Below are 26,545 nucleotides of genomic sequence, written 5' to 3'. Positions count from 1 at the left end.
GCAGATCTTGAATTGAAATACTTGGAACTCTTAATGCTTCTCCTGCAGCTTTCGCACCAGTAAGGGAATCGGCTACTCTGCTCACTTTGTGGGAAACTGTCTCATCGTGACGTCGTTGAAATCGAAAGGAAAAGGCTTCCAGCACTGTGTGAAATATGACTTCCAACCCCGCAAGGTAACAAACACGCATATGTAGCCAAATAACATCATATTTTTTACTTAACGCAGAGTTTGGTTATCCCACGTTCTGAGATGAGACAGCATCAGGACTGTGTGACTGCTCTCTTCTGCCTTCATGCACTCGCTTGTTAATGAGTCTAGATAAGATCTGTCAATTAAGACCCAAACACTGCTCCTGTCAGCATTTTGCTACTGTCCTGCACAAATACACACACAGACACAGCCTTGCATGCACACACAAACCCACACACATTCACTTGATGAGATGGCCCTCCACAGTTTTTGCTGATCCAGTCGAATCTCTGCGCTGCCTAACAAAGTTCCCCGTGCTTTCATTTGATCATTTTTTAAGTCACCATGTCTCGCAGCATTTTGTCCAGTGTGCATCTGTTAATGTGTGTGTGTGTTTGGATGTCAGTGTGCCAGCCAGCTTTATGTGCCCATTGCAGCCACAGCGTTTCAGTTGTCCCACAAGGGAACCTGTGAATATCGTTATTAACACACGTGCATGTTATTCTTGGTATATTAAGGCGCACAGTCTTGTTGTTTTTTTTTTTAAAAAGACATGCAAAGTCTATTAAGAGTTCTATTTCATCCCTGCTGACCGCCAGAGCTCTCCGTCACTCAGTGCTTAAAGCACCGCCTCTGGCAGTCAGCAGGGATGAAATAGAACGAAAGTTACGAATGTAACTACGGTTCTATGAATCCCGAATGACCGCCCGAATGACCGCCAGAGCTCTCCGTCACTACTTTATTAAGAGTAGTCTAGTCAATATAATTAATTTGGCCACCAACAGTGGCAGTGTAAAAAAAAAGAAACAACATATAGATAACCTTTCGAGGCCACAGCCGTCACACAAACTGGAAACAATACATTAGAGTGACATAAAACAATAAAGTTACAATTAGTCAACAGTTTAAGAGAAACAGCTTTTTAATGTGGACATACAGAGTAATAATAATATTACAAAAACCTTCCTGCGTCATTCATTTGCCTTCTTTCTGCTCTCTGCTGCTTCTGATCTTGTGTGTGATCTTATTCTTATTTTTCAGTGGTATATGATCAGCATCGTCCACATCTACAACCGTTGGAGGAACTCTGAGATTCGTTGCTATGTCAACGGTCAGCTGGTCTCCTACGGTGACATGGCCTGGCACGTCAACACAAATGACGTAAGCACATTGATACTGCTTTGTTACAGACGCGTTGTGCTGTCGCATGTAGAACTAGTACGTCAATGGTCCAACAAAACCAAAAACAAACACAAGATAATGAAAAAAAAACAAACAAAACATAGCTGACGAGTTTGTTGAAAATTACATTTATTGTTAAACCACTTCTGAGAAAGGAAAAAGCAGCTTTTTTCTATAGATCTTTTCACTGAATTATTTTAGACATTTTTTCTCTCTACCCTTTTCTGTACCAGTGTCAGTCTGGCTCTTCACATACCTCCTGTTGTTACTCTGGCAAACATCTGTGGTTCGCCCTCTGCATTACTCGGCAGTAGTTGAGTTGCCCTTGGGCCTCATTCCAGCACAGTTCACCCAAACTCCAACTTCCCACTTTTTCCATTTAACAGGGGACAGGTAGCATGTCCTCTCTGTGGCAGCTGAGCCTGCATCACACCTCCAGCCTGTCTGCCCCTCCGCACTGCTGGTGTTATTCTCTCACAGAAATTTTTCAGGGATACAAAGTCTTCCAGCTCACACAGCTCAACAAAAGACGTGGAGAGAAACCAAAAAACAAACAAAGAAAAAAAAGACATATATACGCTACACAACAGAAAGAACAGATCTCAAAATGTGATGGTTCTATCAGGCCTCGTTTTGTCCTCAAGGCTTGAGATAAAAGTTATTTCTCCACTCTGAAGGAGCAGAGAAGTAAAGATTTCGTTGTGATAAAGAGTATCAGAGGGATGGTGGAGATGGGAGGGGCGCAAGAAAGACTGATAGCAGGCGATGGTCCAGTTGTAAAAGAGCAACCATCCACTGTGGTGATTGCTGCAGTGCCATAAAGCTTTGACGAGAGACTGAAAAGGAAGAATTCACTCTTAAAATGTGAGCGATTTTATGGTGTTAATGTGTTAATGTATGAAGCTGAAAAACTCACATTGATAAGTGAGCAATGCTTGAAGTGTTTAAGTTTTGAACGTGAAGATAAATTATGCAGCAATAATTCAAAATCTTTATTAATTTCATTTATCGAAATGCATAAAGTAAGCTTGGGTTATGTTCATCCTCATTTTGAATCAGGTTAATGCATATTTGCAAGAAAACTCAGATAAAGTGTTGAATTTTTTTTGATAATTTCTTGCATTTATTTTTATTGAACAGAGCTACGACAAGTGTTTCCTGGGTTCGTCAGAGACAGCGGATGCTAACAGGGTGTTTTGTGGTCAGCTGGGAGCCATTTACGTATTCAGTGAAGCTCTCAACCCGGCTCAGATCTTTGCCATTCATCAGCTCGGCCCGGGATACAAGGTAAGGTGGCATCCACACATTACAGCGCATCAATGTCACGCTCCGTTTGCCGCACAGGACATCCTGGCTTGTCTTTGTTACTTAATGCCGTCTTTGCCCGTTCACATTTTCCAGCTCGAGGTAGTTGAGACCATCAGTCCTTCTTGATCGAACCTCGTAGAAACTCAGCTGCTCCTTCATTAACCAGCATACAGATGTTTTGATTTGAATTTATTTGAACTTGTTAACCTGATTATTTAACCTAAACTTGGTTTGTAGTTTGTCGTAACGACTGAGTGACTTCAACCGCTTCTCCATGTAACTGTACCATACATGCATTTTGTTTAGAGAATTATTTTGATAGCTATTAGAACCTTTTAATGGATTTACTTGCTCTATAATTATTGTTACTTTAAATATCTAGATTAGCTATTTATCATTAACACATCAACACTATTTCACTCCAAAGCAATCCAATTTTACGGTTTATCACTATATAAAGCTTTCATCCATTACTTGTATCATTTCCCCCTTTTTCACAAAACAAAATTAAATATTATTTAACTTCTGTTTCACGTGATTATCATTTACTTCCAGCTGTTTCACCATTTAACTAAAGGCCTCCCTTCCAAGCATACTATGTTCAGGCCTTGTGTAAAAACTGGAAAATCTTGGTTCTCTGTGACCTCACGCTGTAACTCACAGTAGTCTCTAGTAGTACTCTAAATGGGAGAAACTCATCACCCTTCGGTTATAACATGTACATTAACCATCTAAGTGTAAATTTGTACTTACATCCTTGCAAATTAATAAAATGGAGAGATAAATTTTAATGGATGGAGCAGTTGGAGAGTTAAGAGTCCCACAGAAGTGGTAGCAAACAGATTACTACACTATGTCTCTGCCTACTGGGAACTCAACGCTTGATGCTTGGAATGAATTAGCAGTTTTGGAAGTATCCCGGGGTTGGATTTTGCCCTGAAACCTGTAAGTCTAGACTTTTCGTTGCTGTATTAATAAGAGATATTCAAATGAGGCCTCTAGATGTTGGGTGTTGAGTACTGATAACTTTAGAAATCACCATCTCTGCCTTCTGGCCCAGTTATCAGTGACAGCTGATACACAGCAACACCTTGCCAGCTGTCTGCTTCCTGTTTTGGCTGACTTGAACACTTCTGGCCACTTTCAGCTTGTTTATGAAGGTGTCCGTAACTGTCTATATTTCAGCACCAGCGGACCACTCTGTTGTCTGAGGTTGCTGACGTGCGCGAACAGCTGCTGGTATTTGAACGACTTCTTAGAAAGGTTATTATACCGAAACCAAGAATACATTTTAATTACTGAGACTTCATGAAGTTGTCAGAAAAATTCCAAGGCACAATCACAAAACAATCACCCTCGTGTTAATGTACTCGTTATTGGAATTGCTCCAAGCTAGCAGTTTTCTGGATTACTGTGTGTTTGACTCTTTGAGAGGTCTTTGAAGTAACTATGGACCCCTGTCCTGTAAAAGCTCTTTTTGAACAAGTTCCAGTTTGACTTCTTGGCTTTGACATTGGAAATTTTCCATCTCATATGCAGACAACTATTTTATATTATATGAGGTTAAAAATAATTAAGCGCTTACTCCAAGCTTCCTCAGTCTTGTTACGATTTTTCAGCATGTTTTTTTTTTTTTTTTTTTTTGAGATAAGTAGAAGATGATCTGTACGTACATAAGACCCTGTATGTTTTGGTTTTTTTTGCTTTGTTCAAAAAGATAAAGGAAAATATTAAATACCTCAACCTGTTAAGGTGACACTGATGGAGAGGGTTTGCAAAAGGTTGTTGTCTGATATGCAAGTACGTATTAGAATATCAATCCAGGCAATGCGTATTGCACAGTCCTATGGCTGACACACAGATTACCATGAGGTCTCATGCAGGCGCACTGAAGGACACATGAAAGTTTCACACCCCTGTTCTTCCCTCACACTCATCCTCAACCTCCAATTCACTTTCTCACATCATGCAACATCACAGAATGGAGATGTCACATGTTCCCTCTAATGAGCACATGCCCGGGTTCACTGTTTTCCTGCCACTAATGCTGATTCCTCACCCCGTCACAGGCCGTGGCTTCCGGAGGCTGATCAGTCAGATGATTGCCTCTCTGTGTGGCACAAAATGTGCTTGTCTGATATCCCGAAGAGACCATTATATGGCTCGATTGCTTCAAAGCCCCAGGCCTCTGTGCTGGTATTGTAATGACAAGTATGCGGGTTTTCCGGTCGGCTAAAGCAAGAAGCCAGTAGAACTTCGTCCGTGTCACACAGATTCCTCTCTAAATGCCGGTGTGGGTTGGCTCCTGTTCTTTTGACTTCACACTGATGATGCCATGCGCCAATGACCAGCTGCTCTAGGGGCATTGTGTCATTGGTGTTAAAGACTACTGTGTCTATGTTAACTATACAGCATGTGTGTGTGTATATATATATGTGTGTGTGTGTGTGTGTGTGTGTGTGTGTGCACGCACACGCACTGCTGTATGAAGCTTCTTGGTATCAGCCACTGTTCAATAATGAGGAACAAAATGCTGACAGACTCTCTGCTCGCTCTGCTAAACAAGCCTTCAGCGCAGTGAGAGTGTTCAAGGTCTTCTCGCTTGACGCGGCTCATGATGGCCAACACGCTGTGTGTCGTGAACGTTCGTATGTGTGTGCAGTTCAGCACTCCCCGGTTCCTCGGTTGACAGAAGGTGGAACGTAGCGCACTGTTTTTCCGCCTAGGCTGTGGTCAAAAAAAAGCTCCAGTGTTTCACTTTTGTTTGTTTTTCTGTCTTTTGTCCTTTTTCTGACATTTTGTGTATTTCTATTTCTGTGTCACTTGTGAATTGAGTGTGTTGACTGTTGCTCTCTGGATCAGAAGTTCAGAACCATGTAAGTCTATTGGGGCACCTGTATTATTTGTGGGGTTTTTTTTTGCGTGTATGTTTCATGTCATACACAAAAATTGACTTTCATACTTAAAGTCTGCTTGTTCTGAGCATTTTAATGTTGAATGTTCCCAGAATTGTGCTGGGCTCACACATGCCATGTCCTTAACTGGTCTCAAATGTAGATTTTAAATGTTGTTTTTGTATCATATTTTAAATAGCCAAGGTTGTTGTATGGCTGTTTCACGTGGATTTTGGAGGGGTCTTCATTCAGCAACATGCAGGTTGAGCTCAGTAGGGAAGATGTGAGTGTGCTGGTTTTTTAGTGACGGCTGTATCTGGAGCTGTCATGTACGAGACATTCCTCCAAGCGTTTGTGAAACTAGGTGAGCGACACACACGTGTTAAAACCCAGGCTGTGTAAAGTCAAATCAGGTGCTTAGTACATCCTTTAATTCAAATCAAAATCAGATTTATTTGTATAGCACCAAATAATAACAAAGTAACATCAAGGCACTTTACATATTGAGCAGGTCTAGACCAAACTCTTTATAAAATTATTTAAAGAGACCCAACAGATCCCCCGATGAGCAGGCACTTGGCGACAGTGGCAAGTAAACCTCCAGCAGAACCAGGCTCGATACACGCTCACACTGCAAAATTGTGCATCTTAATAGGTGTATTAATTTCAGAGTCAAGCTATTCATTTCTTTATTTATTTTTGTGGAACTTCTAAATAAAGCGGACAGCAATTTATTTGTGTTAGTGATTGATTATCCCTGCACATGGCTGCAGTATTCAAGGTTACTTTTAATGGATAAGCGGGTCATTAGCTTTTGTATTTTGCTAAAGTAATATGTTCTAAATCTTGGACATGCTGTCCAGCCATATAATTACCATTAATTATAATGTTGTGCTGTTGTGAATTGTGTGTGTAGGTGTGTGCAGAAAGTGTGCCTCGGATGCAGATTAGAAGTCTCCCTCAGTTCCTCTTCATCAGGTAGGAGGGAGAAACAGTATGGATGAGAATCGTATTCAGGACTTGGATGGGATAATACACTGCGGAGAGGCTTTCTCCTTCAGATGTATCTATTGTTTAGTGCACTGTTTTTCTTAAGTGTGAAATTCTGTTCTGCGTGGTTTAAAACTGCTCAGGGCGTATTTTTCACTGCAGACCTCAGATGAAAGTTTTAGAACAAGACAGGCCTGCAGGTCTGCGAGCAGCCCAGGGCTTTCCTGCACAGGCAGGCTGAGCAAGTCACCTGGGGACCCAGCTGCTGGAAGGGGAGAATCACTGCTCGCCTGCAGCTGTTGCAGAAGGGGTGGCAGAGCAACTCGCTGGCCAATCATCTGCAGGGCTTCGTGTGTGTCAGCACTGCTGCAGGATGCATGGATCTACTGACCTGTGCAGACAGACAGATTTAGACATAGATCCACACGGACAAACTGTGTGTTTTACACCTCCTACAGTATCTGTTTGGATAAAAACCAGTTTTTAATTTTTAGCCGAGAATACACAGTGCGTGTCCTTTTGAAAACCTGCCTTACGGAGAAATTATCTGTTAAAAAGATGCATTAAGTTTCAATTTGATAAAGGCTAAGCAGCTCCTGAAAAAGGTTAACATTTTTGTTTTTTGTAGGAAAAATCAAATATAATACAAAAAGACTGAATAGCTCAAATGTAGCAGTAGGCGTCCGCATTCTTTTGTGCGTTTTTTTGTTTTGACTACAAAGCGGGAAGATAAATTTGGAGCTCCAGGTGCCTCTCTCCCACACATCCGCTCCCCCTCTCCATCTCTTATTCTGGGATAATTGAATTAGTGCCCGGGTTAGCACTGTGTTCATTAAGCTAATGCTGTGTTGTTTACACACTACACATGCTGCAATTAGGCAGACGCCATTTTGTTTGTTGAACTTGTGCACACGGACACACACACACACTTCCCCCCCCCCCCCCCCCCCCCACAGCTCATTTGTCCGTCCAATTTGAAGTTTTCCTCACATGACCTTGAAGAACTTCTTCTCTCTTTATCGATACAGAGCACTTTCAAGTTCAAGTCAGAGAGCGACATCCACCTGGCAGAGCACCACAAGCAGGTGTTGTATGATGGCAAGCTGGCCAGCTCCATCTCCTTCACCTACAACGCCAAGGCGACTGATGCCCAGCTCTGCCTGGAGTCTTCACCGAGGGAAAACCCGTCCATCTTTGTCCACTCACCGCATGCACTCATGCTACAGGTCAGTGTGGCTGTACTCCAATAAGCCCTGCTGCAGACCACTCATGAATGGAGGCATTAAGTGAAATGCTACGGCAGTCCAGACTAATTATCAAACTGTTATGTCACAGGCTGACTTGCACCTCCTGAAGAATAAATGCTTGGTGTGCTTCTATGAGAGAATTACACAGAGATGTTGGGGTAAAAAAAATAAATAAATAAAATCCCTTTTTGCACTCGTAGCTTCTGAACCCTGCAGCAAATCAGGGTGTCATGATGTCCAAAAAGGACTGCTGCTGAATCTCAGCTGTTAATGTAACCCTCTCCTCTGAGGGTACATGTATTTAAGATGTCCTTCAGAGCGAATGGGCTTTTGCTTGGCGACTGGATGTTCCAAGAATTTTCCACTTTTCAGGGTTCAGCAACAATCAGGCATCAAATGACTGTAATTCACAAAGGGAGAAATCAAGTCGTCATTTCATCATTACATAGTTCCTTCGTTTAGTTGGTTATACTTTAATACAGAGAAGGTACGTGTGGTTTTGAGCTGAACATCAGATTTTAATGCACACAACAACATACAATATCTTAACTTGAAATGAAATAGATGAAATAGAAATAGATGGAACTCCAGAAAAGCCAAATGTAAATGAAGATGAAATCATGATGAATATTGTATTGTTCTGGCATCATATGAAATAATGGAAGAAAAGCCTGGAAGCAGCCAAAACAAAAGAGATTTGTTTTTACTTCACAAAGATGACAAAAACAGCAATATCAACAAATTAAGCTGGCAAAGAGAGCCAGCGCCAGACTAACTAATTAACTACTAAATTAACTGAAGAGAAAGTAAAAATCCAGCACAGAGGGAACATGGTACAAAAGTGGAGGGAGCCTCCTGGGTGTCATGATGGATGGGTCTTTTGTAATCTACGTGGAAGACAGTTTCCAGCTGCCTCCACTTCTCTGATGGCCTCCAACTTCACACATCCAGAAAAATGCAACATGAAAAGATGAAAACAGCACACAACCCAACAAAGCACCAGCACACACAAGTAAAGAGCCTGGAGCTGTGATAATAACTCAACATTTTCCATGTGCATTAAAATCTGATGTTCAGCTCAAAACCACACGTACCTTCTCGGTATTAAAGGCCAGCAGAAGCAACTGACAGCTGTTGTAATATTTCATAGCTGTGGGTGAATGTCTGTGTGCACGTATAGTATCAACTGTGTCTGTATCAGCATTAAGCGGATTTCTGCCTCCACAGGATGTGAAGGCCATTGTTACCCACTCCATCCACAGTGCCATCCACTCTATAGGAGGCATTCAGGTCCTGTTTCCTCTTTTTGCCCAGCTGGACTACAAGCAGCTGAATGACAGCAGCGTGGACACCACAGTCTGGTGAGCAGAACCCAGTATCTGTGTGGAAACCAGTTATAAATGCAAACACCAAAAATACTGCCTATGTTACTGCATGTACAGATACCGATCCAGAAGCAAACAAGTTAAAAGGATGCGAAGTGAGAACAAGAGTAGCATTAATAAAAGATAAAATTTCCATGTCTTCGAATTATCTTTTCTATCTACAGAAGACCAAATCTTAGTTTATCATCCTGCAGGCAAGAAAACATCTGCAGGATGATCATAAGTGATGATGATTGGCTAAGGTAGAATAAAATTTCATGGTAAGACAATCAGAGGCAGAGGTAATCGGGGGTTCACACATAAACCACGAACACGACACGACACACACACACACACACACACACACACACACACACACACACACACACACACACAATGGCAAGTCGAGGCGGTTCCAAAGTTGCGTTCCAAAATGGAAGTGCAGACATGACAATGTTTTCTGTAAATAATTTATTGTGTTAGGTGTCTATTTCATTCCCTTAAAGGTATATATTCAGTTTTATTATAAATAGTTGAATACTTTTATAATGCTGTAACTATAACTAATTACTTTTTCAGAGTAAAATTTCCAACACTGCTGATTAGAGCGGGCGAGGCATGTTGGGATGACGGACAGAAAAGCTACATACTTTGACACAGAGTGAAGCTGCTGTGTTTTCACTGTTCTTGCCTCGGGTTGACCTCAATTCGACTGCAACACATAAACATGAATACAATCACATACTGTCTGCCTGTCATGTTTACTCCAATCAGAAGAAAAAGTCAGCAAGAGAGCAACGACGAACAAAAATACTGCTTATTAAAAATAAATGGTGGAGAGGGTAAACTCAGATGTTAAGTGAGCTTGATTACATACTTCACTCAGCGACATGCACAAATCCATTTTGCTCTCCATGCAGCGCTGCCTAAAAATGTGTGTGGGTGACGTGTTTATTGCAGCGCAACACTGCTGGCATTCCTGGTGGAGCTGCTGAAGAGCTCGGTTGCCATGCAGGAGCAAATGCTGGGAGGGAAAGGCTTCCTGGTGATTGGGTATCTGCTTGAAAAGGTCAGTGAACGGCCTCCATGATGAAAAGTTTATGTTGGTTATTCAATCAATTAATTATGATTATTATTTTATTTTTTGGATCTCTTATTAATTACATACCTTCTGTATATTGAGCACATTTACGTTTAAATGGTGCACGTGCTGGGTTTCTGATTTTAACATCCATTGTATGAAAACATGTTAATTAGAGTCGTTCGTTCCAACTGCAGCACGACATAACAAGATCACACTAAGTGATATCACCTGCGCTTTCTAGCGTTTTGGCTGCTGGTCTAAATTAATTACACGATTCCTTCTGGTAACCATGAGGCCCTTGAGCTCATGTAGCATTTATTGAATTAAAAACTGGCTCTACTGCTGGTCGACAGCATTGCCTGATAAAGTAGAATACATAAAACACACGCCACTGTCCTGTGGCGTTCTCTGCCTGCGATTCGATTTGTTTTCATTCGTCTTTGTGTCTTTTGTGTTATTAAAATATAAATCTGTAATCATGGCAGCAGGCATCTTTCTACTGAGAAAATCAGAAAATCTTGCCCATTTTGAGGAGGATAGGAGGCATTTATTTTCAGCCAATTTATACTCACTGTAAAGATACTGTAATTATATGATATTCTTAGCATGTAAAGGCACAATAAGAATGTGGTGAATGTAAAGGAGGTGCTGGTGACCTTTCATTCTCGTTAAATCGCCATCCTTCCAGTCGTCGCGAGTCCACATCACCCGGGCGGTGCTTGAACAGTTCCTGTCCTTCGCCAAGTATCTGGATGGTTTACCTCATGGAGCGCCGCTCCTCAAACAGCTCTGTGACCATGTCCTCTTCAACGCTGCCATCTGGATACACACCCCTGCCAAGGTCTGTTTATATATATATGTGTGTACCTGCAGAAAGTGTGTGTATGCGTGTGTGTGTGTTTTCATGACCTTGGTGCAAAAAAAAAACAAAAAAACAAAAGAAAGCAAGATAGTCTGAATGCGAGAGTTGATAGGGTGATTTAGGTGACTCAGAAGAGAGAGAAAAATGAAACGGGAGTGAATCTGGAGGAGGTCTTCTCTGAATGCAATTACATTTGAGACAAACAGGCAATGTAAAATGTAAAATCTTTTCTTATAACGTGGTCCTTTACAAAAATATCACAAAACAGGTTTCAGGAGACAGAATAAGGACTTGACACGGACAGGACATTCAAGCAAAGACAGCAAAGAGAAAGTGACATTTAAAAAAAGACCTCAGGACAGGAGAGAGATTTGCGCTTTCTCTTTTCCTTCGCGATGTGAACTGGATGTGAGCTTTCCTGGCGTTCTCACAGGCTAAATGAGCTCATTCCTCCGTTATTTTCCAAACTTCCTGACTTCCTGCTCTTCTCCAAGCTGACCGTAAGATGTGATTGGCTCTTGGGGGCAGCAGCGACCGACTTCCAGGGCAAGTTGGAGTTATGATGCAGGAAACACCAACTTTCTTCTCAGGAGAACAAGTCGGGTGATAAGAGAATAACCACATCAGACTCAGTTATGTATTAGTCTGAAATCGCCTGTTTTTGTTTTTACCTTCGGTCGGAAAATGACAATGAATTGCCATTTAACATTACAGCAATTCAGAAGGATTTTAATGAGAACCCAACGAGGATAATAAATGTACTGAGTAACATGCTCTAAAATCTTAAATCCTTTAATCTTATTTTTCTTCTACTGTTCTTTGTCCCACAGAGCATTATTATTTTCCACTTCTCAATGTGTTATCAGCACCTTCATTATTGGCAAGAATTACCTTGGTCGCATTAACGACTTGACTTTCAAGAAATCACAGCTGACTCTAATCTCCCATCACTCCTAACATCTCTGCTGTTTCATGCTGAAAATAAAAAGCTCTTCTTAACCAGAATTGTGTTTTTGTTAAAAGCTGTTGAGGCATTAGTGCAGCCCAAACTATTGTGCTGTGCTGTTATTAAAGAATTACAGGGCTTTCTTTGCAGCCGGAACCGTTGCAAATGGCGACCAGATAAAGAAAAAAAAAAAAAAAAAAAAACATAATAAGGAAGAAAGAAATCAGCTCCTTTGGTGAAATCAAATGTAATGAAGGCGTCTCAAGCCAACCAAGTGTGTTTTCCATTCTGGATGAGCTGCGGTGCGGTGAGGTCCGCTTAAACAGGGCAAACAGGGCTCGTTGTGGTCACTGAGATGTGCTCAGAGATATGTGAGGGTGCCACAGACTCTGACTCTGTGTACAGAGTGATTGAAAGGATCTGGTAGAGAGTCGAGGAAGGGAACAGAAGGAAGCAGGAAAGGAGCAAATGAGCAACTGGAGAGAGTCCTCTGTAAATGTCAGTGCTGTGTATGGAGCTCCTCAGATGCTTGACAGCTTCAGGCACAGAAACATCAAAAATAACATGAAGAAAAAAACATTGGCGCCTTTGCTGGAGGGACGTTTCCTCTCATTCCCTTATGACTGCCTTTTCACCATAAAGCTATCCTTTGTTTGAACGCCATAAACATACATATGATTTGTTCCTCTCTCTCCAGCAAGCAACTGACAATTGACGGTCGACTTTTTCGAAGCATTTTTATACACATGTAATGTGCTGAATAAATGTTTCTGTGTGTGTAGGTCCAGCTGTCCCTCTACACATACCTTTCATCGGAGTTCATCGGCACCGCCACCATCTACACCACTATCCGCCGTGTCGGCACTGTCCTGCAGCTGATGCACACTCTGAAGTACTACTACTGGGCCATCAACCCACTGGAGTGCAGTGGAATCACCCCCAAAGGTCTTGGTATGTTCACACCTGCGCACAGTTTGCACACATGAAAGCAACATCTGCTAAAATTTAGTAAAATTTGAATAGTTTGAATAGTCAGATTTTACAGGACCTGATTTCCATCTTGCTTCTCCATTTGCGCTCCATAATTCTTTAACTTTCTACACACCATCCCTTCTTCTTCTTCTTCCACACTCATCTCTCTTTCTCTAGTAGTAGTAGTAGTAGTAGTAAGTTATCTCCCTATCGAATTGGTTTTTTCATTCATTCAACAGTTTTAACTTAGTGCAAGACTATAAATGAAATATGTATTCATACGTCTATTACCTTTAGATTTTTTATTTCACCATCAGAAAAACTGGAAAAATCCAGACTAACCCAAGTATAAAATACAAACACAAAATAAAAAGATAGAATCATACATTCAGGGCTGCTAACCATATTTCAGATAATTACAGTAGGTATTGAAACTGTGTTTATAATGCTTATAATGTCTGCATGTATTGTAATTTGAAATGCGCTTTTTAATAATTACATCATGTATTGAGTTATTCGTCCTCTTCAGTGGAAAGTGCTGCTGACACAAGACTAATCAGCCAATTGAGATATTGTGTGAATTATTGACAGCACAAATAAGCTTGAACTGACTCTACTTGATATAGGATTTCTTTAAATCAGCAGCTCTCGCGAAGAAAGCTGGTGTCTCCCCCTCATTTACTGATACAACTGACCTTTCTGAAAGGAAGACATTACAAGAGGAAGGCTTTTGTTGATTAACACACCAAGCATATGAATCTAGCATTTTTACATATTCATTTTCTTGGCCATGTTAATATATTTAATAGTATTTAAAAGATAAAATACAAGAGGATCTTAGCTCACTCACACAAGAGTCAGTATTTTTTAGTTAAATGTTAAATGTGCCTATAATTTTTCTAGAAAAATATTTTGCCCATTCCTCAGAATCTGCAACAGTCACTACTACACAGTAAAGCAGCAAAATATGAGAAGCTGTAACACTGTCTGTCAGTGAGGTGTGAAATGTTGATCACTTTGCATTTCGCTTAAGAAATGATCAACATTTGTTTTTAATCAGAAGGAATATTTGCAGCCATATTTTGGAAAATAGAACGAATTCTGACTTGATTTTTATTCATTTCATTTTTATTCCCAGGGTGTCTACAGTTAAATGAAGACAGTTAGAATTTCTTTTATTTGTATTTGGTAGCTGTTCCATAAGGGAGGATTATTTTTGGAAACCATGAAATCTTTAAGATTGAACTTTTAGCTGAGAAAATGAAACCATTGAGTTGCTCATGAATGGGACTTGGTTAACTAACTGGTCCTGTCAGAGCTGTGAATGGGGTGCAAATTTCCAAAAGCACCTTATGGTCACATAGGTCAGACATGTACAGCTCCTGTAAATTCGAGGAAATACAGATGGCTATTTAATCATAATGTCAGCACTGAGATAAAGGTGAAATATGCTGCCATCACACACATGGTGATCTTCCTTCCCATACTGAAACAACCTTTTTTGTTGCTGGGTACTTATGAGCGAGGCTGAGCAGCTCCCTGCTGAAAATATTTGTGTATTCGAGATTGAATAACGAAGAGGCTTCAAAATCAAATTTTCCTTTGTGAATAATAAAATTTAAAACAGTCTTTGTACGCTTGCTAATATTGAAAATGTCTTAGATTTTGAGCACAAATGTGAGCACATTGTATTTGCAAATGCAGTTTACATGACTTCTGTGTTTGGCAAGGAATATTCTATGGAGGATTTAAAAGACCATATTCCAAACACAGCGCAGACACCAGACCATGGTGCATTCCCACCGGCTTTGGAATAGAGCAGCGTTAACACAGCTGCGGTTGCCACGCAGCTGAGTTTCGGAAAGGTCGAAGCAAGCCGTTAACTTTAATCAACCTCTTCCTTTGGCCGGGGACCCGACAGGGACTATGAGCGCCGCATCCCAACGTTGCTGTGGCAACAGACATATTTGATTGGCAGATCCAAGGGAGCTTTTGGAATTTCTAATCAAGTGGCTGTCTGGCTTCCTCCCCTTTTGGCGATATTGCGGTTTGACTGTTGAGGTTTAGTCCCATAAAGAAGCACTGATAACAGCAGCAATTAGCCTCACAGGCTCTCTAATGGTCGTTCAAAGCTAAAGAATGTGGTAGTTGTGTTTTGTAAATCTGTATGTCTGTGCTTGTGACTATCCAGTAAAGAGTGTGATATGGACTTAATGGAATTAATTAGCACAGTAACTGACAGATATTTTAAATAAATGCAGCAGGCTTTGTGGAATGAAGAAAGTATTTCACTAATTAAAGTATTTATGAGATTGAATTAAATTTGCAGATATTAAGTTTTTTTTTTTTTTTTTTTTTTTTTGTATTAGTGTTTAATTTTTATTCCGCTCCTGCTTTGAATCTGGTTAGACCTGCATAGTTCATTTCCAAGTTCTTCCTCATGTTTTACAAGTAACTCTATTTGATGTTGGCAGAAAATTGCTTTCAGGAAAGGAAAGGCTGCATTATACCTAATGAAAACACCTCAGGGCTTTCGCACTGGTCACATGCACTGCTTTTGAACTCAAAATTATAATACTGAATATGGGGAAAAAGTGATTAAATGGCTTGTATTGAGTGAAACAAAAATGCAGCTGAAACAAATTAATAATGACAAATGACATAAAATATTGATGCAGCACATATTCACTTGGTGCCCATTTGACACAGAGTGGCTGCGTAACCACGATGGATGGTGAGTGTCAGCATTCAGGCAATACCAAGAAAACACACTACAGAACCATCAGCCTCAGGCAGCCAGGTACTAACACCTGCACTCCTCTGCAGTGGAAAAAGCCCTCACCTGTGTCAACCCACGCAAGGCTGCTGGGCCAGACAACATCACTGGGCATGTGTTTAATGACTGTGCTGAAGAATTAAAAAATGTCTTCGCAGACATTTTTCCTCCCTCTCCCTCAGCCAGACAGTAGTGCCAACTTGCCACAAAAGTGCAACCATTCTTCATGTTCTGAAGAAGCTGCGCCCAGCCTGCCTCAACGATTATCGCCCTGTGATCCTCACACCCATCATTATGTAATCTTGGGAGAGATTGGAAATGCAACGCATCAGAAACTATATCCCTGCAAACCTGGAGCCCACATCTGGAGAGAAAGAACACCTGTGCCTCGATCCTCTTCATCAACTTCAGCTCAGCATTCACCATGATCATCCCGATACAACTCATGGAAAAGCTGAAAATGCTGCGAGTGGACACAAATGTAAATGCATCTACAGCTTTCTGATCAACTCAGACAGCACGGACCGCTGACCATTGGTGGCGTGTGGAACGGGTCAGCACCATCAAACATCTGGGAGTTCACCTGTTTGATTATCTTAAGTCCACCACAAACACCACATCAGAAGCTCCGCCTCCTCAGAAAACTCAGGAACACACCCTCAAAAGCATCCTGACCTTCAACATCTCATCCTGGTTTGGAAACTGTAAAGCCTGCAGTGAAGACAGCGAGTGAGCTCATTGGTGCCGCCTTCCCTTTCCTGACCGACATTTTCCACCAACGCTGTATCCGTAACGCCTCCAACGTCATTAAAGACTCTCATGCTTACCCTCATGGAAGAGATACAGGAGTATCTGCTGGTCCAGCAGGATGCTCAACAGCCACTTTCCACAAGCTGTGAGACTGCTGAACAATCTTCATCCTCTTCGTCTTCCACGTTACAGCCAATACACACTCCATAAGCACTTTTCTTATTCTATTCATTTTATTAACCTGTCTTACAAATAGACAAAAGCACAGCAAATGCACTTTTAATGTGGGTTTTGTCTCAAATGGTTCCTCATAATTGAGTGTTTTTATGTGTTTGGATGAGATGTTTTTGGTATTTAACCATCTTTGCACTGGTGAGAAAAGCCTTTTTGTTTTTTCGACATGTGGAAGTACTTGAAAAAAATGACAAAGATAGAAACATTGAGCATTCAACCTTGAGAATCTTACCAACGTACACCAACTTTACCAGTTCAAATGTTCTGAGAGGACAATGTGCTTTTTTGCTATCTTGTCATGCAAGCTGTTTGTATTTGCAGCGTTTCTCCCCCGTTTACTGTATATTACACATCATTCTCACAAACTGGGCGATATAAATGTTTATTGTTGCTTTAACAAACTTAACAAACCTCCGAGCATGAGAACGAGGCTTAAGAGCTTTATTCTGTGGTGAGTGTTTTTGTTTTGTTTTTTTTTTTAACATTTGTAGTAGGCATTTGGGGAAGGTGAGGGAATGAGCAGGCCGAGTGGGGGAGTCAACTTCAACAGCCTGCAGCAGCCACTGGGGGGCATTAAAGAAAAACACCCCTTACTTTTAATCATTTTTGCTTGGGTCTGAATCAATGCATCTTTCAGACCATTTGGCACCATATTGCATTAGTGAGTTAATGGGCAGCCATTTTTAGCCAATTCATCATTCAGCTTCTATGGCATCTGACGTGCATATTAAACACCTCCCTGAAAGAATGAAACACTGATCCAACAATACAGATGCAGTGCCAAGATCTGAGCTGTCAGTTTTCTTCTTTTATCATTTTAAAACTTCTACTGTGTGATTGTTTCATAGAGGTAGATGGGAGTTTCTGTGCCTCTGGGGAAGCTGAATGCAACCAAATGTCAGAATTGGTAAACACGACGGTGAAAGACAGATTCATGAATGTGAAAAGGATGGTTTTCTGTGGCTCTTAAAGTGATGGAATCTTTGTCGTTTATTGAAGACAATGGATAGAAAGGCTTTAAGGAAGAGGTAAAAGACATGAGACCTTTCAGAAAGAGGCGATGGCATCATACCCACATGATGCATTTTTAGCTTTGACTAGCTCTTCGTCGCACACCACACTGGGTGGATTACGTCGTTGGTTTGGACCATAAATCACGTGTTTGCAAATTACAATGTCTTTCGTGTAATCATTTAAATTACCGAGAGTATAAAATATCCACAGTGCCAAGCTGCCTCTGGAGTTAATGACAGTGATTTACACTTCATGGTTAATAATGTGTGTGTGTGTGTTTGTGTTTACATGTTTTCCTCGGCTCTCCAGGAAGCCTAATAAAATGTAATATCAGTAAACAGTGGCGCTCCCTCAGGCTGAACTACGGACTTATTCAGCTGATCAGTATCATGTATAAAAATGGATTTTTAACAGGATATTATTCTTTTGTCTGTCTGTGTGTGTGTGTGTGTGTGTGTGTGTGTGTGTGTGTGTGTAGATGGACCTCGGCCATCCCAGAAGGAGATCATCTCACTCAGAGCCTTCATGCTTCTGTTCCTAAAACAACTCATACTGAAGGTAGAGTGAGAGAAGCTGATTATCTTCATCACATTGTTTAAGATGCAAGAAATTGAAGTTTTTTTGTTTTTTATTGTCTCCCACTACGCTATCTCTTGTTTTTCTCCCTCCTCGGGACCATTATCTTAATCTAAAATTTATGTGTGTGTGTATGTGTGCATTATAGATCAGTAGCCCAACTGAAGCACTGTAGCTTTAGTGTTTGTTAGTGCTTCTGTCGGGATTTACAAGTGTATATTTATGTCTGCTTCTGTCATATAAGGTTAACAAATGACTGGAAAAAAACAACAACAACAACTGAAGATCATGAATGTGTTTATTAAAAGATGCCGCATCTGTTTTTTTCCACAGGACCGAGGTGTGAAGGAGGATGAGCTACAAAGCATCCTCAACTACCTATTGACCATGCATGAGGTAGATGCTATTTTATGTGGAAATAGACAGTGTGACAGAGAGAGACAGGGGAAGCAGTTGAGTAGAGCTGGTGGCAAAATGTGCATTAAATTTTGTGGGCTGGAGTTATGGTCCACTTAAACGAGCGAGAGTGTGAGTCAGCTTCGCTGTGACAGCATGAAAAATGGTGCAACAATGGACTGAACAGAATGTACTCCTCTGTAACAATTATATCTATTCTTGCTCAGAAATACCACTTGCTCCTACACAGCCCCCCCCCCCCACCATTGTCCTTGCATACGCATCCCTACAACTCTCTCTTTTTCCTCTTAGCCCATATATTCATCCATCCCAGCTGGGGCCTCCTTTTCCTTCCCCCTTTGTTCACCTGTGCAACTTTCTTTTCTCTGCAGGATGAGAATATCCACGATGTGCTCCAGCTGCTAGTGGCTCTTATGTCTGAACACCCAGCGTCCATGATCCCAGCGTTTGACCAGAGAAATGGAATAAGGTGATGCTGCCCACACGTGCTGCACACATGAGCAGCGCTAAGAATGAAGCCAGATCTTTATGAAATATCATTCGACTCACACGGGGTCGAGCTTTTCTGTTTTTATTACAAGCAATGAAAAAACTCACACAAGATAAAATAACACGTATTGAATTCAACATGACTTGCGATCTATAGAAAAAATATTTAGTAGTGATAAACTAAATATGTTGAATTTATATATTTTACAAAGGGAAATTCTTGATCAACCATTTTCAAAAACAATATAAATCGTGCAAAATAAAAATCAGAATAATGTTCTTCATGTTTTAAACCCAAGTGATAGGAATGATAAAAATTTTGTTATGTTGTATTCTGTTTCTAGCAAAACCAGGCTCAAAAAGCAGCAAGGAAATATAACAAAACCAAAAGACATCTTGAACCATTCCAGCAAAAAGTACCATAAGAGGCATTATTTATATTTCTGGGGTCAGATATGGGCTGCCAACATTTTTGAGATGTTTGAGTAGACCATGAGTAGGAAAAGGCTCAGGACCTGCTGCCTTCCTGCTTTTTGTTGTGTTAGTAGTTCACAAAGAACAGCTTCAACTGAGCAGCACGATCTTTCAAAGATGCGCCAATATTTCCCCAACAGCACAACTGCGCATTGATGTCTTTTTCGTTGTTGTTGCTGTGGTAATTGTTAATGTGTTGTTCTGGTAATCTGTTGTCAAAGACATAGTTAGCACACTCCGGTGCTTTTTCCATTTATGTCTTCTGAGTACACTGCTTTGAAGAAAATGTCTGTCAGCGCATTGTTAAAGTTGAGGTGTTTTACTTTTTTCCCCACACTTGACTACACACAGAGGAACTCAGAGTAGATGTGTTGTTTCATACGTTTGCAGGGTGATCTGCAAGCTCCTGGCCTCTAAGAGTGAGAGCATCCGTGTCCAAGCCCTCAAAGTCTTGGGCTACTTCCTCAAGCACCTCGGTCACAAGTAAGTCAAGACAAGTCACATTTAAAACAACAAAAGCGCATCATGGTAAAAGTACAGCAGGGAGGCAGAAATACAGAGCACTTCATTGAGTAAGTACCTCTATCAGTACTTCCTATCTGCTGTATTCCTTTGTGGTGTTTTCTTTACACAAACACTGCACCACAGGAGGTAGATTGACCTCGCATGACAGTAAGAAGAAGCACACTGCAGTAAAACCTGAAGAGCCACAGCAGCATTGTCTCCACTGAGCTTTCCAGGGGCTGTTTGATTGTTTGCTTGCAGAGGGGGACAGAGTACACAACTTCACTACTTCAGTAGAAGTACAAATACTCCTCGTCAAATATTACTCCAATACAAGTAAAAGTAGCTTTGTCAAAATATTACTTAAGTACAAAAGTATTTGCGTAAAAAATACTTTAATAAAAGTATAAAAACAAAAATACCTCAGGAAATACAGGAAAAGGAAGTAGCTTTATTGTCATTACGCAATACACTGATGTGATTTATATTTATAGCTCAAAAATACCTTCAGTTAAAGAGGCCCTACAAGAACTGGTCCCTGGGGGGGGGTCTGGTCTCTGCTGGTTGTGCTGTGTGTTACCTCATGTTTATGTCTCTACAATTCACCTTGATTATTGGCTGTCCTGTGTGCTGCATGTCTCGTTCCTCCTCTGCCTCCTTTTATTGTAGTACTTCTTGTCATGGATGCAGGATGACGGCAGAAATAGGGCGCCGCACTTTAGCTAGCTCAGCTTGTGCTCGTGCAGCTAGCTATGAGCTTGGCTCGTTGACGCTGGTAACCATGGTAACTAGCCGTCCGGGCTAATTTGGCACACATAGAAGAGGAGAGGCGGAGTAGGTGAACACACGGACCGGCTTTATTCAGACTATAAAGTTTACAGCGGCTACAGCTAGTGTTACTTTTCATCAGCGGAGAGAGGGACAAACGCGCTTCTCTGCAAGCATACGCACAACACAGCATGGCTACATGCTGACTACGTCACACATTACCCACAAGGCATGTGGGTAATGTGTGACGTAAGTGAATTTCCACCCCTGTTTGTTTGTGTGCGTGCGTGTGTGTGTGTCCTCATCATGACATCCAGCATAATTTTTGTCAGCGTGCACTAGCAGGAAGGCAGCTCCTTGATGAGCAGCAATGAATGCTGGGAGATTTATTCATCCCAGGTGATATACTCTAGCTGCACAGCATGGAGGCAGGCTGCCATGCTGCACCTGATTCCGCCACCTTCATCCCTCCACCCCCACTTCCCCCCAAAACAAACACCCTGTTCCGGGCCTCCCACATCTCATTATCATGTAATTTAGTGATACATTTAGTGATACAGCACACAAAACAGCCATTTTGATATGTTTTCACAACAAGCTTCAATCATGTACTTCTTTTCATGTGATTTGCCATCTAAAAAGTGTTCCAAAATCACACAAATAAAACATTAAAATTTATTTTTGCATAATAGTTTGGGATTTAATGTCAAATTTAAAAAACTATTTGATTTTAAAGTAGAATTGAAATGTTATGAATTGTTAGAAATAAATCAGTAAAACATTACTTCAGAGACACGGTTTCCCCCCACACGGTATGACTTAATACCCAATCTTGACAAATTGTGGTGTTACTGTGAGAGGTGTTACACACGTGCACTCAGGGCCTTATTTTCTCATTTAATTGACAGCAAAGTGAAAACTGGATTAAAGGGGCATCAGCAGAGCATCACTTGTAAACTGTCATGGATTAGATTTATACTGGTGTGTCTCTGGAGCAACAGCAGTTTGTCAATTAAAAGTCAAACTTCTCATGAAGTGAAATAACTTATTTGATCGCACGATGATGTTAATGTCTGTAATTTTTTTTTTAAAACAGCTGTCATCTAAACTGACCTGTTTCCCTGCACTGGAGTTAAAAGGTCATTAATTTGGCAGTTTGTTAACTAGTTTAACATCTCCCCATTACTGGAAGGCATGATGAATAAATATTCTATATCTGTTAGCTGATTTGACATTTAATTGAAGTGTGTGTTTGTCTATGTGAGAGTGAGAGTGTGTGTTTTTTTTTTTTTTTTGTTTTTTTTTTTAACCAGAGTCATGGTGATGTCTCATTATCATAGACCAAGATATTTGGACATAAGATAAAGTATGCTGCTGTGCGTATCTATTATTATTCGTATTTATTTATTTTCTGTTTTTTTATGTAATTAGCTCAGCCCGGGTGTTGAGAAAAAACTATTTAGCAGTTTTTAAATGTAATTATCCTGTTAAAAGGCTAAATTAAATCTATTTCAAACATGATACCAGGAACTGAGTGATTTCTGTGGGTTTCCTCCATATATAAGATTAAATAGTGCATCTCTATTAGATTCTCTGTTAGATTCACTTGCAGCCAAGATTATACAAAAGCTTTGATTACTTGTTTAACCCAATTTTAAAAACATTCAAAGTTTGTCAATCCTGATGCTTGTGGCTCTCAAGTTAAAATCCTCTCAGAGACTCAATTATCACCCGCTGGTAAGGTGAACAAGCAAAACAATTAATTCACAGCGATATCAGCGTACACTCAGTGACTCCTGTGATATTGCTGTTCTGTTCATTTCTGTTCTTGGTGTTAATTGCTCAGCCTTCTTAGTCCCATCATAACTGACAGGGCCACATGGTGCTGGCTGCCAATATCCGACTGTCATCAGGCCAGTGGCAATCAATGTCAGCTTCAACTGTCGTAAATTCTCTTATGAATGGCAAGCTCTTTCTCTGTGTGTGTGTGTGTGTGTGCGTGCGTGTGTGTGTGTGTGTGTGTGTGTGCGTGTGTGCGTTTGCCTTCAGGAGGAAGGTAGAGATCATGCACACACACAGCTTGTTCACACTGCTAGGGGAGAGGCTGATGATGCACACTAACACCGTTTCCATCACCACCTACAACACTCTCTATGAGGTAGGTGATCGTTTGGCAGCTGCTGTTTCACATGCTCCGTTCTGACAGTGACGTTGTTTTTAAGTTGTCAGGATTCAGGTGATTTTTCTGTTTAATTGCGGATCTTGTTCTGTGCCTGCAGATTCTAACAGAGCAGGTCTGTACTCAGGTGGTTCACAAGCCCCACCCTGAGCCCGACTCCACTGTCAAGATCCAGAATCCCAGTAAGTACCAAAAAACCCCAAACCAATGGCTCTGTATGCCTTTGTTATATGCTCTGCCAGCACTGCGCAGTTGTTTTAATGTAAGAAAACAAATAAAGCTTGAATTCAGGAGCTAAGACTGTTGCCATCTCCTGCTAATTGGTCCATCTCACAATCTCCTGTTTAATCTTATTCAGAATTTCATACATTTGCTTCTCCCATTTTCTCATCTATTCCTCTTTCCCTCCTTTCCTTATTACTTAGTGATCTTAAAGGTGGTGGCGACCCTCCTGAAGAACTCCACTCCCAGTGCTGAGCTGATGGAGGTCAGGAGACTCTTTCTCTCCGACATGATTAAACTCTTCAGCAACAGCCGTGAAAACCGGCGGTAAGATCACGTGCCTCATGCGGCGGTTGGGATGTTTCCTGTATGAAGGATTGTGCTGCAGCCCGGCTCATATTCGGTGCTTGTTTTGTGTACCAGCTGCCTGCTGCAGTGCTCTGTGTGGCAGGACTGGATGTTCTCGCTCGGATACATCAACCCCAAGAACCCAGAGGAGCAGAAAATAACCGAGATGGTGTATAACATATTCAGGATCCTGCTCTACCACGCCATCAAATACGAATGGGGAGGGTGGCGCGTCTGGGTTGATACCTTGTCTATTGCACACTCCAAGGTGAGAGTTGTGTACATTAGTAGTATATTTGTGTTAGACTTTTTGACTGATTGCTATCACATCTGGCTTCTTTGATGGAATAGTTCTGTTATTGTTAAAGCATATCCACACAATTTAAAATCTTACTGGCGACAAGGTTGTAACGAGGTATTGACTTTTTAACTGAAGCTATCATAAATGCTAAGCAAACATTTATTGATTTGTAGATATTGATCATTAACTCTTAGCTTTGGGTCAATGACCTGAAACGCCCAGAAAGATTTATTATAGAATTACTGTTCAATAAATGAAACCATCTTTTTGTCACAGCTCATTGGTGGAAATCTAGCCCATTATGGTTGGGCTATGGTGGTCTGTCAGCCCTACGAGGCCACTGTCTCAGTTTATCCATCTAGACTGATCCCATAACCGATAACATTTCACCATCTGTCACAGGTGACCTACGAAGCCCATAAAGAATATTTAGCTAAAATGTATGAAGAGTACCAACGTCAGGAGGAGGAAAACATGAAGAAGGGAAAGAAAGGCTCTGTGTCCACCATTTCTGGTCTCTCTGCTACACCTGCCCCTGTTGTCAATGGCAATCTGGAGATAGACGATAACTCCCAGACGCAGACACCTGAGAGCGAGGCTGAGTACAGCGAGGGGGCCGGTGGAGACTCGCGCAACCTCCTTGCAGAAGGCGCCGTAAAGCGACCCAATGGAGAAGCCCTGACACCTGGGGAGCAGAGCGCAGGTCCAGGGGTGAGGGTGGAGGTCCATGACCTGCTGGTGGACATTAAAGCCGAGAAGGTTGAGGCCACAGAAGTGAAGTTGGATGACCTAGATTTGTCTCCAGAAGGCCTTGGTGGAGGTGTAGGTGGAGGAAGTGGGGGAGGGATGGAGAACGGACCTTTGGTGGAGGTGGACTCTCTCCTAGACAGTGCTTACTGCGCTGTGGTTCAGAACCTCAATGGAAATCTGGCGCCTAAAGATGAGACGCCAAGTTCAGGGGTTGGGATGGGGCCGAGCCTGGGACTTTCAGGGGTCAACCTGGTGGATGATGGGAACATGGGCCCGCTCATCACATTGGCTGACGAGAAGGACAGTGTCCCAAGCAACAATGGCTTTTTGTTCAGCAAGGTAGGCTATTTTGCAAAGATTATTGTCTGATAAATCACAGTCTTATCTGTGGAGCCACGTCCTCCTCTGCTGACCTACAACATAATATCACAATCAGTCACTGTTGTAACTCTGTGACCTTCAATCATTCTCACGCTTTCTAATTTTCCAAAAGGAAAAAAAAAAAAAAGTTCTTGCTGCAAACTTTCTCTAAAATGCTAACGCTCTCTGAATTTTTATTACCCCATCCGTCTCTTCCAGGTTGATGAGAAGCTTCTTCCAGCTCTGGCAGCCACAGATCCGCTTGTGCTGCCGAGCCCAGACCAGCCCACTCCCTCCGGCCCAGTCTCAGCTCACTCCACCACCAGCGCCAGTGATGACCTCAGTCTGCTGGCCCACATGACTAGTTGCGGCTCTGATCTGCAGCCCCAGAGCCACGCTTCTGGGGAACTTCCAGAAGACGGGCCCTTCAAGATCCAGAGCCCTCTTGCTGACATCAGCTCCATTGCTGAGGCAGAAAGCCAAAGCCAGATCCAGGGAGCCTCCAGACCAGATTTCCCTGAAGGAGAGGGCACAGCTGGGGTGGAGGGAGAAGCTGTGGGGCTTAAGACTGGCGGAGACACAGCCAGCACTACCTCTGATACGGAGAGGTCAGACGATGGGAAAGACAAGGACACAAAAAAGATCCAAACTACCGCAACTACTCAGGTATGTGTGTAAGTCTGTAAGGATGTTGCTGGGTCACTACAGTATATACTTCATAAAAATATGTGATATTAATAATAAGAAAGGAATCATTCAAAGAAAAATTGAATAAAGCTCAATTTAGATTAATTATCCACTTACAATAAGCTGCCATACAATCAGCTGTGTGTGCTCGGTAAAATGCAGAGCCATGGACAGTTTGAGCGACTCCCCACACAGGAACTAATTTACCCTACCAGCTCAATGAATACTGAATAAGACATCCCAGAGAGTCCTGTGCTTTTTCTTATGAAGTGCATTTTTATGACTGAAAGTACTCCGAGTTTTATGTTAGACCAGTGAGAGATATACTAAAAGCCCGCTGCTCCTGACCGGATATTTGCGTCACCTAGGCCCTTCACGGTCGTACTGCGGCACAGCTGGAGCGGGACCTACGCGTCGACCTGGGTTTCAGAGGAATGCCTATGACGGAGGAGCAGCGTCGGCAGTTCAGCCCTGGCCCCCGCACGACTATGTTCCGCATCCCAGAATTCAAGTGGTCCCCCATGCACCAGAGGTTGCTCACTGACCTGCTGTTCGCCCTGGAAACTGATGTGCATGTGTGGAGGAGGTGAGTCACAGCGTTTGACACGTGTCTCTTACAGAATAATATTAGCATGTGCTGATGATCCATATCTTT

The 26,545-nt window shown here is 41.7% G+C and overlaps 1 protein-coding gene across 2 annotated transcripts in view; it reads left to right on the top strand.

Moving 5' to 3' along the window:
* The window catches only part of nbeaa (neurobeachin a), an 85,031-nt gene that overhangs the window by 32,774 nt on the left and 25,712 nt on the right, over nucleotides 1-26,545 (top strand). For both annotated transcript variants that reach the window (XM_029519056.1, XM_029519055.1), the window contains exons 6-24: nucleotides 49-175; nucleotides 1,234-1,353; nucleotides 2,515-2,661; nucleotides 7,595-7,792; nucleotides 9,041-9,174; nucleotides 10,138-10,246; nucleotides 10,950-11,102; nucleotides 12,852-13,020; nucleotides 18,294-18,373; nucleotides 18,725-18,787; nucleotides 19,180-19,277; nucleotides 20,162-20,254; nucleotides 23,093-23,201; nucleotides 23,323-23,404; nucleotides 23,648-23,771; nucleotides 23,868-24,060; nucleotides 24,496-25,182; nucleotides 25,423-25,869; nucleotides 26,259-26,476. In XM_029519056.1, the coding sequence (XP_029374916.1) occupies nucleotides 49-175; nucleotides 1,234-1,353; nucleotides 2,515-2,661; nucleotides 7,595-7,792; nucleotides 9,041-9,174; nucleotides 10,138-10,246; nucleotides 10,950-11,102; nucleotides 12,852-13,020; nucleotides 18,294-18,373; nucleotides 18,725-18,787; nucleotides 19,180-19,277; nucleotides 20,162-20,254; nucleotides 23,093-23,201; nucleotides 23,323-23,404; nucleotides 23,648-23,771; nucleotides 23,868-24,060; nucleotides 24,496-25,182; nucleotides 25,423-25,869; nucleotides 26,259-26,476 (3,351 nt within the window). The remainder of the gene's footprint in view (nucleotides 1-48; nucleotides 176-1,233; nucleotides 1,354-2,514; nucleotides 2,662-7,594; nucleotides 7,793-9,040; nucleotides 9,175-10,137; nucleotides 10,247-10,949; nucleotides 11,103-12,851; nucleotides 13,021-18,293; nucleotides 18,374-18,724; nucleotides 18,788-19,179; nucleotides 19,278-20,161; nucleotides 20,255-23,092; nucleotides 23,202-23,322; nucleotides 23,405-23,647; nucleotides 23,772-23,867; nucleotides 24,061-24,495; nucleotides 25,183-25,422; nucleotides 25,870-26,258; nucleotides 26,477-26,545) is intronic.

Source organism: Echeneis naucrates, chromosome 14 (assembly GCF_900963305.1).
Source record: "Echeneis naucrates chromosome 14, fEcheNa1.1, whole genome shotgun sequence".
Classification (NCBI taxonomy): domain Eukaryota; kingdom Metazoa; phylum Chordata; class Actinopteri; order Carangiformes; family Echeneidae; genus Echeneis; species Echeneis naucrates.
The sequence above is the reverse complement of the archived record's forward strand: the minus strand, read 5'-3'. Positions and strand labels throughout refer to the sequence as shown.